General features: G+C 45.1%; 1 protein-coding gene across 10 annotated transcripts in view; it reads right to left on the bottom strand.

Moving 5' to 3' along the window:
* POU2F2 (POU class 2 homeobox 2) overlaps window positions 1-13889 on the bottom strand; it is a 102612-nt gene that overhangs the window by 4259 nt on the left and 84464 nt on the right. For all 10 annotated transcript variants that reach the window (XM_081018811.1, XM_081018814.1, XM_081018809.1 and 7 more), the window contains 8 exons: window positions 12928-13128; window positions 11756-11861; window positions 9793-9884; window positions 8810-8971; window positions 6294-6435; window positions 4938-5086; window positions 3085-3261; window positions 1955-2021 (listed from right to left, as the gene is read on the bottom strand). In XM_081018811.1, coding sequence (XP_080874937.1) covers window positions 1955-2021; window positions 3085-3261; window positions 4938-5086; window positions 6294-6435; window positions 8810-8971; window positions 9793-9884; window positions 11756-11861; window positions 12928-13128 — 1096 coding nt within the window. The remainder of the gene's footprint in view (window positions 1-1954; window positions 2022-3084; window positions 3262-4937; window positions 5087-6293; window positions 6436-8809; window positions 8972-9792; window positions 9885-11755; window positions 11862-12927; window positions 13129-13889) is intronic.

Below are 13889 nucleotides of genomic sequence, written 5' to 3' on the forward strand. Positions count from 1 at the left end.
CCGCCCCCAGCTGAGCAAGCCCTATGCTTCTAGCATCGGGGCTTGCTCAGCTGGGGACAAGTTTAAAGAAGCCAAAGGAGGAACAAGCTGTATTGGCCTGGCAATACAGCTAACTCCTCCCTCTGTGGTATGAAAGGCGGAGTGATAGCAGCTTCACCTGACAGTATATTGCAGGTGAAACTGCCACTGATCCTGAGTCCCTCTGCTACCAGCGGCCCAATGTTGAAAGTGGCACTGGTAGCAGAGGAATTCAGGAGTGGCATCAGTTTCACCTGCAATATACCACCGGGTGAAGCCCCCATCGTGGTCTGCCTCTCATACCAGTCCTGGGTGATGTATTGATATTTCACCCAGGCCTAATGATGATCACGTACTACCTCCAGTACTGAAGCCAGTATACCTCTGAATCACAAGTGGGGAGTAGTGCTGTTGCACTCAGGTCCTGCCCTAAGCCAACAGCTCCATAGATTGTTTCCCACTGGAGGAAGAGAAGAGCAAAGCAGGAGTGTTCAAGCTGTGTGTAATTTGTATAACCATGGTTTGTGGCTTAGGGCTTATCCACACTCTCCACACACAGTCTGCACTTTAAAACTCTGTGTCCAAGCAAGCGCACACAACCTTCTTTTTGCTGCAAAGCTTTTTCTGCAAAAACCCAAATTGGTGTTTGCTTTAGAAAAGTGCTAAAGAGCAGGTTTTCGCAGGGAAAGATCCAGAGGCACTGACCTTTTAAGCATAAACCTGTGTCTGCAAAGAGCGGGGCAAAAGGGAAGTGTGAATAAGCCCTCTGTGTTTCATTCAAATAGTTGGACAGTTTCTCCAAAACAGCTTTTCCCTCTACAGAATGCCAGATGAGAATTTGCAGGGGTAAACACATTGGGAGCGCTATGGAGAGCTAAGCCAGCTAAGCGCATATGCTTTTGAACATTAAAAAACCCCCATCACACAAATAGTTAAGATCCTCCTTGTCACATGTCATTTGTCTGCCCAAAATTGCAGCCTCCTAAGAATGTTTTTCATTAAAAGAAAAAAAAATGTTATTGTTGGATGTTGTTAAACATATTCCTGCGCTAACATGTCATTGAATATATCAGCACTAGGTCAGGTTGGATGGCTTCGCATTGGTTTTATGCTGTGGTGTAACCAGACAATACAACTGCCATCACCTGCTGCTGAAACATTGGCTGAGCATAACCCCAGATTCCAGCCTGCAGATCTCACCAAGTTCAAAACAATTCCTATGTCTGCATCTGCCATAGCATTGCCAGCGGCATTACAAGTGCCAGGTCATCACAATTCAGAGGCAATTTCCCAGTGTGTGGGGTATGTGGTAGCAGCAGAGGGAGCAAAGCACAACTTTCTTGTGCTCTTTTTGGCCTCACTAGCACTCCAAGTCTTGCTTCCAAGTCCCCTTAAGCATGTAGCAAGAAGTTACTGGTAAGTTTTGCAGAGCTAAAAGGAGAGCACAAGAGTGTTGCACTGTTTCCACACCAGGTATGGGACTGGGACAACTAGTCCCATCATCTCAAGTGAATAATATGTGCATAGCAGCATTTTCTTACCTGGTAGTCCCAGTCCTTTCCTGGCATGGAAACATGCTCTCCTGGGGCCTCTGGGGCACCTGCTGCCTTTTCTGCCATTGCCACCTCTTGCTGTGCCAAGGTAAGGTATACAGGTCAGGGCTGGGGAAGGAGGTGGCAATGGAGGCAGCAGGTGCTTTGAATGACTGTAAGCATTTTGCAAGTGCCGCGAGTGGGTCCTCAAAAGCGCTTGGGCCTTTGGAAGTCTAACATCAGGATGCATTCTCACTCATAACCCAACAGACTGCTCTTGTGTCATTCCCACAACCTCAATACCTTGAGCTCTCAGCAGCCCACCACTGGACAGCTATGCTAGAAGAAGGCAAAGGAAAGGGGGGTCCCAGGGAGAAGGGAATGTGTCACTAAAAGACAACTACCTGTTGTGCTCAGACTACTGGAAGCCTGGGAGAGGGGCAGACTTGTGCCGGTGCCTGGGCTGGTCACCTGGAGGAGATGCAGCAGAGAAACGGACTGTCAGAGACACAATGGATAAAATCCACATAAAGACCTTTCTCCCCTGACTGGGGATCATATCTAAGATGCAACTAGCAGACTAGGCTGGGGCGAAACTCATGAACGACTTAAGTATGTTAGACATAAATTCTGTAATGTGAGCAATAGGAATGTACATTATTTAAGGAAGTTAAGGTAAGAAGCCTAGGGACCTGGAAAGTTTGTACCATGTATCAAATGAGGTGGTAAGTGGATTGGTAAATGCAAGCTCAGTGGAGTTGCAGTGAAAGATCAGGTAGGTAGGCAGAGTTTTGTATGAGCACAATATATGCATCATGTAAAAGGATATATCAAGGAAGGAAGCTGTGTATCATATAGGGGGGCAAGTAATGTAGGCATTGTCCATTAGGGGAAAGTAGTGGGGGTGGGGTTCACACTCCAAACTGTGAAGCTAAGTGTATGATTAAAGATGCAGTGCGGAGGAAAATAATACATGTATGTATTCAATTTTATTCATTTTTATTTATTAAATGTCTATTCTCTGAAAGGAGCCCAGAGCAGCAAATTCAGAAAAAGTTAAGGCATCTGAGAAATAATCCTGACACATATGCAGACTTGGATAAAGGCCACTAATTAAAAGGCTTGCTGGAAGAGGAAAGTCTTCAGCAGGTGCCAAAAAGACAAACAGAGCTAGCACCTTTCCAATATTTAACAGGTAGGTACCACAACACCTGTTACTATTATTTTAGCATATCACTTGTTTAAATTTTTTGAAAGTTTTAAACAGTTGCTTTTATCTTTTTTTAAAGCGATAAATATTATTGCTTTTTTGTAAAGTGCTTTGAGGGGTACAAAAAAACAAGTAGCATATAATTTTACTGAAATAAATAAGCTCTAAAGGCCAAATTCAACTATTGTGCAGAATGGACATCCTGATAAGATGGTATCCGCAAGAGGCCCTAACCTGCACAGCACAGAAGGCATGTTCCATACAGGCATATTCCATGGAGTTTTGTGCCGGGGGGGGGGGGAGTGAATGTGTGTAGGAACGTACCATGTGAGGGCTGTAGCCAGGAGGCTTGCCCTGGGCAGGCAACATGGGAGCAGAGCTGCAAGGGTTAATCCGCTTCTCTTTCTGGCGGCGGTTGCAGAACCAGACGCGAATCACCTCCTTCTCCATGTTCAGTTGCTCGGCAATAAGTAGGATCTCCTCTGAGGTAGGCTTCTGGTTCTGCAGTTTGGGGGAAGGTGTTGGAAGTGGGGGGGGGGGACAGGATGGTGTGACATTGGGGCAAGTCATGGCATAGAGTCCCAACAGGAAGAAAACAAAACAAATCATAGAAACATGTAGGGGGCTGTTCTACTCATTCTAAAGAACGTTAGATCTGCTGCCAAACTATCACGTGAACCTGAAATACAGGCAGCGGATGAAACTAGAAAGGATGAGGCACAGAACTGCTGCTGCTCTGTGTCACTTTCTCTGCTCTTTCTGGTACACAGTACATGACAAAAAGTCATCCTGCTGAGAATTTCCCTGCTTTTGCTTCTGACAACCAATAATGTGAGGCTTAAGCTGACCTATCAGTTAAACACAAGAGGGTTAAATGAACTTAAAAAACAACCCAGAACACACACCTAGGCTGTGCACACACCTTGCATTTAAATACACATTTAAAGCACATGGTTTTTCAAGTGCTGTGAACAGTGAACTGTGGCTGCCAGGATTCTCTGGGGAAAGTAATGTGCTTTAAATGTATGGTGTGTACACACTTCCATCAGCTGGAATCAAATGAGAAGAGAGTCAGCCATTCTTTTGCGAGACCTGGGTTCGAGTGGTAGCTCAGCCAAAGACTGGCATAAAGACTTTGGGCAAGTCATACTCTCTCAGCCTTGTTTTCCCCTTTGTTGTAAAATAGGAGTGTCATTAATTACCTGGGCTAAAACCATGAACCCTTGGCTCTGTGTGAGCCACCAGAGCAGCAGTTTGGAGCACCTTCTAGGTAGGGCAATGAAGTCTTCTCAAGCTCTTCCTAGGATGGCCATTGGGCCCTCCTAAATAGGAAGAGTTATAGAGGGCTTCCTGTTTGGGTCAGGAGTTTGCCAGAGCAAAGTGGATTTCCTGGCTCTCGTGTTTTCTTTGATTCTGACTCATGCCTGGTCCAGGGATGAGAAACCTCAGGATCAAGCGCCGAATGTGAGCCTCCATGCCACTCTCTCTGGCTATGCCTCCTTTCTCCAGGCCCCATGCATAGCTGGCCTCAATTCTCACAAGTGTTTTTTGCCCAGCAGGAATGAGTCACTGAACTCAGATAATGCCTCTTGCTTGTCTAGGCTGAGGTTAGAGAGGTGTGTATAGAAACTTGCCTACTGTGCAAAGGTTTACTATGTACATTGATTGCCTCACTCACTTTTGCCTCTGGCCCCACCCACCACTAACATGGCCCTTGAAAGGTATGTGGCCCTTACTTTGAAAAAGGTTCCCCACCCTTGCCTTGGTTCCTCAGATTCCCATTCCCTGGCATAACCCCTGATTTTCTTGCAATTGCTGCCAAGGGCAGTAAGATTGGCCTTTTTCCCCCAACAGCTTTTCCCCATGAAGAACTAGAGATAAGGAAAAGTTGCTGAAAGCCTTGGGAAGCAATATACAATCTAAATGAACACATTGTAAAATTGCTTAATTTTGTTTTTATTCATTTCCTTATATGTCACACTTCCTGAGAATAAAACCAGGGTGGCCCAGGCATGGTCTTATCTGCTTCTGTCCTTACAGCAGCCTTGAAATGTGGGTTTGGTGAGGAACCTTACTAGCCAAGGTCAGAGTTTCGCAGGAGAACAGGAATTTGAAACCTGGCTTTTCCATATCACTCTTTAGGTACGTGGGGGGCTGGACAATGGGAAATGCCTCACCGCGAGAAAGCTTTTTTCCAATGCGAAGCGGACATTGGTTTCAATGCTGGTCCGTTTCTTGCGGCGCCGGCCTGGCAGCCCATCAAAGCCCATGTTGGGACTGCTTAGCTGGTTGGGGCTGGGAAGTGTGGAGTCCACAGACATTGTCTCTGAAACATGAGGTGTGGGAGAGCCATTTAGTCACCTTGCAAACATCATCACCCAGTGTACAGCACCCACCTGGTGTGTCACCTCCGTCCTGTAGCTTGATCCAGTTCCGCTGTCTTCATCTTTCCCTCTACTGGGCCTAGTTTCCACTTGCTTGCCTTGAGAAGTGACACCACTCCCTTGACTCTCTGCCATCTCCTTGTGACTTTAAAGATGGTGCCCTTCAGATGTTGTTCAGACTACAACTCCCACAATCCGTGGCCACTGTTCATGCTGGCTGGGGCTGATGGGAATTTAGCAACATCTGGAGGGGGCTACTATGTTGGAGTCCTGCTTTAGAGAGTTCACACTGGATTGGCTTTTAAGCAGCCTGTGTAACAGTAGTTTCTCAGCTCAAAAAACAAAACCTTTGAAGATCTATCTTAGTAGCAGTTAAGGGGCAATTTTAAAGTTGAATGTATATGCTGATTAAGCAAATGAGGAAATACTTTTCCATGCTCTGCCTTACTGGGAAGTAACCTGCAGAACTTTGAGCCCATAAAGTGAATTTTCCTCAAGGCCTGAAGTTAGTATTCTCTCCCTTGGAGGCTTGGTCCACCCACCAGCTCTCCAAAGGCCTGTTCAGGCCTATCTGACACCTGCATTAAGCCAGACATGTGGGGACCATTCTTAGATAATGAAGTCAGTCTTTTCTATTCCATTATGCTCTCGCCAGCCCTGACAATGATTTCCCTCACACCTGCTCATTTCCACATATTTCCTCTCCACCAACACAATCAGGGCTTAGCTTCCTCAGCAGAAAATACCGTATTTTTCGCTCTATAAGACGACCAGACCACAAGATGCACCTAGTTTTTGGAGGAGGAAAAAAAGAAAAAAAATATTCTGAATCTCAGAAGCCAGAACAGCAAGAGGGATCGCTGCGCAGTGAAAGCAGCAATCCCTCTTGCTGTTCTGGCTTCTGGGATAGCTGCACAGCCTGCATTCGCTCCATAAGACGCACACACATTTCCCCTTACTTTTTAGGAGGGAAAAAGTGAGTCTTATAGAGCAAAAAATACGGTATCTCAGATCTTGAGCTCCACCTTCCTTCTAATTGCCTGTTCCCACCCACCCCCAAAAGCTCTTTTATTTTTGCCTCTAAGAGGCCTTAACCCCTCCTCCAGCAGACCTCAGCTTCTTCCTGCTCGCTTCCTCCTCTCCACTTACCAGCGTCATTGAGCCATTTCTCCAGTAGAGGTTTGAGTTTGCACATGTTCTTAAAGCTGAGATTGAGTGCCTCAAAGCGCGAGATGGTTGTCTGGCTGAAGTCATTCCCATAAAGCTTCCCCATGGCCAGCCCCACATCACCCTGTGGAGGAGAGAGACAGAGATGGGGAGAGAAGCTATTACCGAGAGCATGCAACCTGCCGGGGCATTATGATCATCAGAAGAGGCCCATCTCTAGCAGAAATACACCATGTATAAACATCAGAGGGTGCCTCAACTGTAGAATACTCCCCTTAGGGAGGTACAGGTGACACCAACATTTTCTTCTCTTCGGTACATGCTTAATCATAGAATCATAGAGTTGGAAGAGACCACAAGGGCCATCGAGTCCAACCCCCTGCCAAGCAGGAAACACCATCAGAGCACTCCTGACATATGGTTGTCAAGCCTCTGCTTAAAGACCTCCAAAGAAGGAGACTCCACCACACTCCTTGGCAGCAAATTCCACTGTCAAACAGCTCTTACTGTCAGGAAGTTCTTCCTAATGTTTAGGTGGAATCTTCTTTCTTGTAGTTTGGATCCATTGCTCCGTGTCCGCTTCTCTGGAGCAGCAGAAAACAACCTTTCTCCCTCCTCTATGTGACATCCTTTTATCCCTTTTCATTTGCCCAGGTGTTTATATTATGGAATTTTTAGTTGGTTGGCTGATTTTATTCCTCTTCAATTTTATTGCATTACTGATAATGGTTTGCATCATACTCTGAATAGACCCACAAGACTAACTAAAGTCCACTGATTTCAGTGGGTCTAATTGCTGAATACATCCCACTGTTTTATAACGTATTTCTAATGTTAGAAATTCTTGGAAATATTACTGGTTTTGTACTGTGGATGCTTATAAACTGCTTAGAGACATTTTTGGCTAAGAGTAGTAAAAAAAAGCCTGTGTATAAAACAGAACAAAACAAAACAAATTAATAATATAATATAATATAATATAATAATAAAATACTTAAGGCTGTGCATACAAACTGGCTTGATCTCTGCCTCACTCCTCAGGCTGATCCCAAAGAGAAGGTTGTGCTTATGCAACCAACATGGGGAATGTACTTTCTAGAACTGCCTTATGTATGTTTGGGGCACTTCCAGAATGTCACTATTTTCGATTCCATCACATTCAAGCAAGTTCAGGTTGTACAATTAAATGTGATTTGGAGATACATGACCACCTCATCAAAAGATCAACATGATCTAGGCTCCCTGTGAACAATTAAGAATGAATGCTAAATCACTGAATCATAGAATTGTAGAGTTGGAAGGGAATCCCAAGGGTCCTCTAGTCCAACCCCCTACAGTGCAGGAATCTCAACTAAAGCCTCTAACGTCTAACAATGTCTAACCACCCCACAAACTTTGGGCAAACAAATTGGAATGAATGTTCAATAAACACGTCATCTGGAAGTGACCTTAGTCTCTTTTTTCCAGGGAACATTGCCACCTCAATACCTGATGCTTCTTTCATATGAACCAAACTGGACCCTGCGATCATCACCTGAGGCTCTTCTTTCCTGCATTGCAGGCGGTTGGACTAGATAGCCCTTGGGAACCCTTCTAACTATACAATTCTATGATTCTTTGTGTGCCTCCTCCACAATAGCTCCGGAGGGTGACAACAGGAGAACAGGCCTTTTCTGCACTGGTTCCCCACTTGTGGAATGCTGTCCCCAGAGAGGCTTTCTTGGCACCTTCGTTACATATCTTTAGATGCCAGGCAAAAGCATTCCTCTTCTCCCAGGCCTTCGGCTAACTGAAGGCCTTTTAAACTGAGAGGAGAGTCATTCTTATTTTTGTCTGTTACTATGTTATGTGTTCTTGTGTTTTTATGTTGTAAACCGTCCTGCGGTCCTTGGATGGAGGACGGTATAGAAATTTAATAAACAGAAGAATAATTTCACAGCGAAAATGTCTGTAAATTGAGTATACAGAATTGGCAAAATTAACTTCAATTATAAGATATCAATCAAATCAAAAATTAAGAATGGAGTGGAAGTATTTCGAAGATTATATGTCAAAATATTGTTCTAAAAATGACATGCTAATAGGCTTAGAATAAAAAATGTAAGCAATAACAAAACCAATAAAGAAGGAAAAATCAGAATGTAACAAAAATAATTTATTATAGATTGCAAGAGGAAAAGGTAGAAAGAAATATGAAGAAGTCGAATTGCTGTGGTGGGAAGTAGAGGGTGGGTGGTGGGTTTTATAATTAAGTGTATAATTAAGTAGCTCTTGTAATTTAGATATTATATTTTATGTGAGGGAATCATTGAGAATTTTGGTTATTATGTATATATGTTAAGTTTCAATAAAGATCTTTGGGGGGGAAGAAAATAATAATAATTATTTCACAGTGAAAATGTTCACAGGGCAACATCTGGCACAGCCCCCTAAGGGAAACCAACAACATCCCACTCTTCCATCGTGGACTAGCCTAAGCCAGACACCTTGGCCTGTACCTGTGTGAAGCCCAGCTTGATACGCCGCTGCTTGAAGGTGCGGGCAAACTGCTCCAGCTCCTCCAAGTCGCTGGGCTCCTCAGGGTGTGAAGGGGTCTCCAGGCATTTGGGCGGCTGCGAGTGAGTGAGGTGGGACTCGGGGAGGCCAGGCCGAGTCACTTGCTGGGGAGCAGAATGAAGACACAGAAACGCTGAACCAAGTTGCACGAAAGCACCGAACAGAAGGCAAAGAATAATGTATGAACAAGACCTCAGTGAAACAGCTTAGGGCTCGTCCACACTTCCACCAGTCCCGTGCCTAGAAATCACGGGGCCAAGTGGTCTTCTGCCTGACTCACTCCTTTCCCAGGGAAACCCTGCACTCTAGCTCCAAACTGGAGCAAATCTGGAGAAAACCCAACTTGTTGTGCGCTTCAGTTGAACACTAAAGAGTGGTTTTCCCCTCCCTGCCTCCTGGGCCAAGCAGTGAGACAAAAGGACACTACTTCCCAGGTGGTCTCCATATTACCATATTACTTTTATCCCATTGTTGGCTCTGGTCAGACATTTCTGCAAGTCTTTGAAACAATACCTGGAAAACTGTTTAAGCAGAGGCAAAGGTGAGATGAGTGATCACAATCCTCATAGTCCCAGGGCACAGGATACAGAGCCACCATGCTGAAGCTAAGCAGGTCTAGAGGTCTGATCAGTGCCTGGTCGGAAGACTGACTGGGAAAGGACCCCCCCTCCATGCACACCACCGTGAAATTCCATAATGGAAGGGGTGTAAATGTACTAAACAAATAAACAAATTCCTGATCGCCACTGCCTTCAAGGGTCTGACAAAATGATCATTGCATTGCGTTAACTGTGGTGAAACAGTCTTTTCTTCAAAGCAAGATATACTGGAGTAGACAAGAGTACAGCATTAAAAGATGAAGAATGAGACTGCCAGACCAAGGCTGGTAATCTCTGCATTCCCACTGAGTATTTTACGCACTCACCTGTGCTGGGAGTCCTGCACGAGGCTGGTTCGGCAGGAGGCTCCCTGGGTTTTGCTGAGGTAGCTGAAAGAGATTTGGTGTCGGGAGCAGCCCTGTGAGGGAAAAATGTAGTGAACAGCTCAGCTTTGCAAAATCAAGCACCACCTTATTCCACCGTGTGAAAAGTTACTGATCAAACCCGGAATATAAATCTGCCAATTTGGTGCCATTCTTCAAACCCCTAAAAACCTCCACTGTTGTTATTTAGGAGAAGTAAAATCCTTCATTGGCTGAAGAGAAAATAAAAATTCACAATGGCAGCTACTGCTGAAAATGTGCAGACAAGAAAAAAGCCTAGCTGGACACTGCAGCATTTAGAAAATGTGGTTTTTCTATTCTTCACAGTTGTTTGTCTTTTCTTGCAGACTGGGGAGGAATTTGAAGGTGAGCCTATTTAATTCACACTTTCTGAAACAAGGTGTAAACTGAAACACAGCCATTTGTTGAAATTCATACTTCTCCAAATTCTGCAACGCAGTTCTCCAGCTAGGTTATTTTGCACTAAGATTCATAAATGAGAGTAAAGACTGCATATAAAATCATATATTTGTGAAAATAACATAGAAATGTAGTGTTATATTAAGAAAATTGCTCTGCAAAAATATATTTATTAGGATAAATTCGTACAAAAATGTTGATGGAATTTTCATGAGGACTTTCTTTTCTTTAATTGCAAACTGGTGTGGAAACTTAAGATTGGAAAAATCAAAAAGTAAGAGGAAGCAAAATTGGAAAATCGTCTCACCCCTACCATCCAGCACATGATTCTAATTTGAGAGAATAAAATGCTTTATGCTGAGGCAAAGTGGAACAGATTTCTCCAGTTCCCTAATTTGCCTCTTCATCCCAGAATGGGGGGAACAAATGGGGAATTCTGTGGTGAGGGAAAAGTACTTTGAAAATATTCAGACACATGATTTTATCACCTTCAGGACTGAACATAATTCGTGGTAGACCTGGGCTTGATGAGGGTGGGGTAAGTAGATGTAGGCTGACAGTGAACTCTGGTTTGTTTGTTTTTGTCCAAGGCTTGCAGCAGGGATGAGGAATGTGTGGGGTCCTTCAGATGTTGCTGGACTACAACTCCACCATTCCTGACCAGCGGCCATATTGGCTGTAGTTTGGTAGATCAAAGAGCATCTGGAGGGGGGAGGGCACAGATTCCCCATCCGTGCCTTACAGGGCTTCCACACTAGGTGCTTACTATCCTCACACTTGGTTCACTCATATTTATAGGGCATCTACATGACATCATCAACTCATTGTCTCCCCCCTGTGTCTTCTCTGTGCTTCTTCTTCTGGTTTTCGGCAGACCACAAAAAATCCCAAGTTGTTGTTGTTGTTGTTGTTAACAATAAAAACATTGGTGGAATCTTTACAGATGTAAATCACTGTAGTATTGTTACTCTTCCATTTTCTTTTCCATCTGGTTTTGGCATCTTCTGCCTAAAGCAGCCGAACCTATTGGCATTTCACCTTCACTATTATTATTTTCCAGTCAGCATCATTTCATTACATTGTTGTTGTTTTTGCTTTAAAAAATGTTTTAATTCACACTGAAAATGCTTTTAGAACCATTTTTAAATATTAAAATATTCATGCCATTGCACTTCTATGAAAGAGTATTACAGCGCTGATTTTCAAATGCTGCTGTCTTTTCATCCTGTGCCAATGTTTTATTTTTCAGACTTACCACAACATTTTAGAACGTTTTTCTTATACATCTCAAAAGTTGTTGGGAAAGAGCACTTCACTGAGCTTTCCCCCCATCAGGGCATAAAGTCAATGGCAATTTCATTTGCAGCTTACAGCAGAAAAACAACGGCTCGTTGTACTAGGAACTGCCTGCCTGCAAATACCCTTTTGCCAGGAGAAGCGGAGTGTGGCCTATGCAGTCTCTTTTTCACACACAAGCCATTCTTACCTTGCTGTCCCTGCTGGGCCTGTGGCAGCAGGAACTGTGCAGGCGGCTGGAGGTGGTGCCCTGGGACGAGGACTAACTGCTGGAGCTGGAGCAGCTGCTGGATGTCCTAGAACAGAGAAGCGAAGGGGAGGAAGAGTGTGGGTATATCTACCATGCAAATTTATGCCAGTTTAATGCTGGGGACGGCAGTCCGGTGAAGGTGTTGAGGATTCTCCTACAGTTGACCAGGGTCTGTTGTGGCAAGTGGCAATGTGTGTTTGCTAGAAAGGCACAGACAGAGGAAGTTGGATCTCACAGGGTCTACAGAAAATCCCCCCTGTGAGAGCCACTTCCACTGTGTACAGCCAGGTAAAAGGGGCACAGTCTATATAAGCCGGTCACGTTCCCAGCCTGCTCTTTCTTTGATTCCTGATCGCCAATCTCTCTCTTCTCTTTTCTTCTCTTCTCTTCTCTTCGATGCCTCATCAGTTACTAGGGATGAAGGACAAGTGCTGAATCTGAGTCACAGCTCAAACTCCATTTTGATCTACACTACTGTATATGTCTGCAAAAGCCTGCCTCAAGACTGCTATTGTGAAACTGAGCAAGTAAATCTATCTTTACTTATAAGAAGACTGTTTGGCGTGTCTATTGTTTTTAAGGGAGAAAAGGGGGAAATAACAGGAAATCCAGTCTGCAATAAAGCATCCTGGATTACTAAAACTAAAGGTTAAAGCTAACATATCAACAGGTTCCTTATTTTTGGCCGACAAAGGGATGTACCCTGCTGAACTCACGAAGGATAATATCTAACAAACACATCCTCTCCTAGTTTCTATGCACATCCCTACATAAGAGAAGAAATGCCGCAGCGCATTACTGAACATAATGCATAACTGAACGCCTTCACCTGTCCCAGCTGCAACAAAACATGTCTCTCCTGCATCGGTCTCTAGAGCCACAGCAGGCACTGCAACTTTCCAACAGTTTGACCTCGCCCAGAAAGGCGCACCCCTCCATTGTCTCCTGAGACAGATGGATGCCACCCGTGGATCAGGCCACGTCTGCATGAGCAGCCTGTCATATGCTTTGACTTCTGCCCTGTTCTCTGTGTGGTGGTGAGCGTGTAATGCTGGGCAACCCATTCTGGCCAGACCCCCGGCAAGCTGAGCCTCCAGTGCGCAAGCCCTTACCTGTGCAGTGAGCTGGATTGGCTGCGACAGGGCAAGCTGTGGCGTCTGGGGCTGGTTCTGTGGCGCCGTCAGCTCGGCCCCAGGCTGCTGAGAGGAGGCTGCAGCAGCTGCGGCATTGGACTGCTGCACGGCGGCTGCCAGGAGCTGCGCTTGGGCCTGCTGCAGAAGCAGCTGCTGTTGGGCAGGCATCAGGGCCGTAAGCTGGGTTGGTGGAAGGCAGAGAAGAGGTGTACCAAGGGCAGCATAGCAAATGGCAGGCCAGGAGGTGGTGACCAGGCAAAAGGGGAGTAGAGGTGAAAAAGGGAAGGAGAAATCAACCAGGCAGAGAGAAGGAAGAAGCTGGTTAGTTGGGTCCTTCTCCCACCCAGCGCATCAGCAAGAGCCCCAGCAAGCAGAGAGCCAAGCAATATATTCCTCTTGGTTGTCAACTCCTTTCCTGACAGCAGTGCCTGTGCTTATAATTCAACACGATAGGACAATTTCACTAAGCAGATGAGGGCTGTTGTTCTTTCACATTATGCTCAGGGGCAGGAAATCCTGTGTGTGTTGAATTTCTCCTTAGTCACTGGGAAAGGCACAGGAGGAGGAATGGAGTGGACAAACCTAAGCTTCTCACATTACTGAGAAATGCTGATGAACACACAACGCCATTCTGGGTCCCTTACTGCTTATATGAGGAAGGTATAAGCAGCATTTTGCTAGGGCAATGCAGAATGAGAATTTAGTTTCAATCTAAGCCCCTCCACAAGCCACACCTGCACTGGAGAAATGTCCACTTCCCCAGGCCTCTACCTACCACATTCAGAGGAGAGGAGAGGGGTGAGATTTCAAAATCATCATTTCCTTTTCATCATCCTTCAGTGTCCACCCCAGAGTGCCAGGAAGCCATGCCTCCCCAGCTACCATCTTCCTATCAACCCTCTATTTCCCTTAAACTATTTTGAATCATTAACTGATACCAC

The sequence above is a fragment of the Podarcis pityusensis genome (genome assembly GCF_964106645.2).
Source record: "Podarcis pityusensis genome assembly, chromosome: 8".
NCBI lineage: Eukaryota > Metazoa > Chordata > Lepidosauria > Squamata > Lacertidae > Podarcis > Podarcis pityusensis.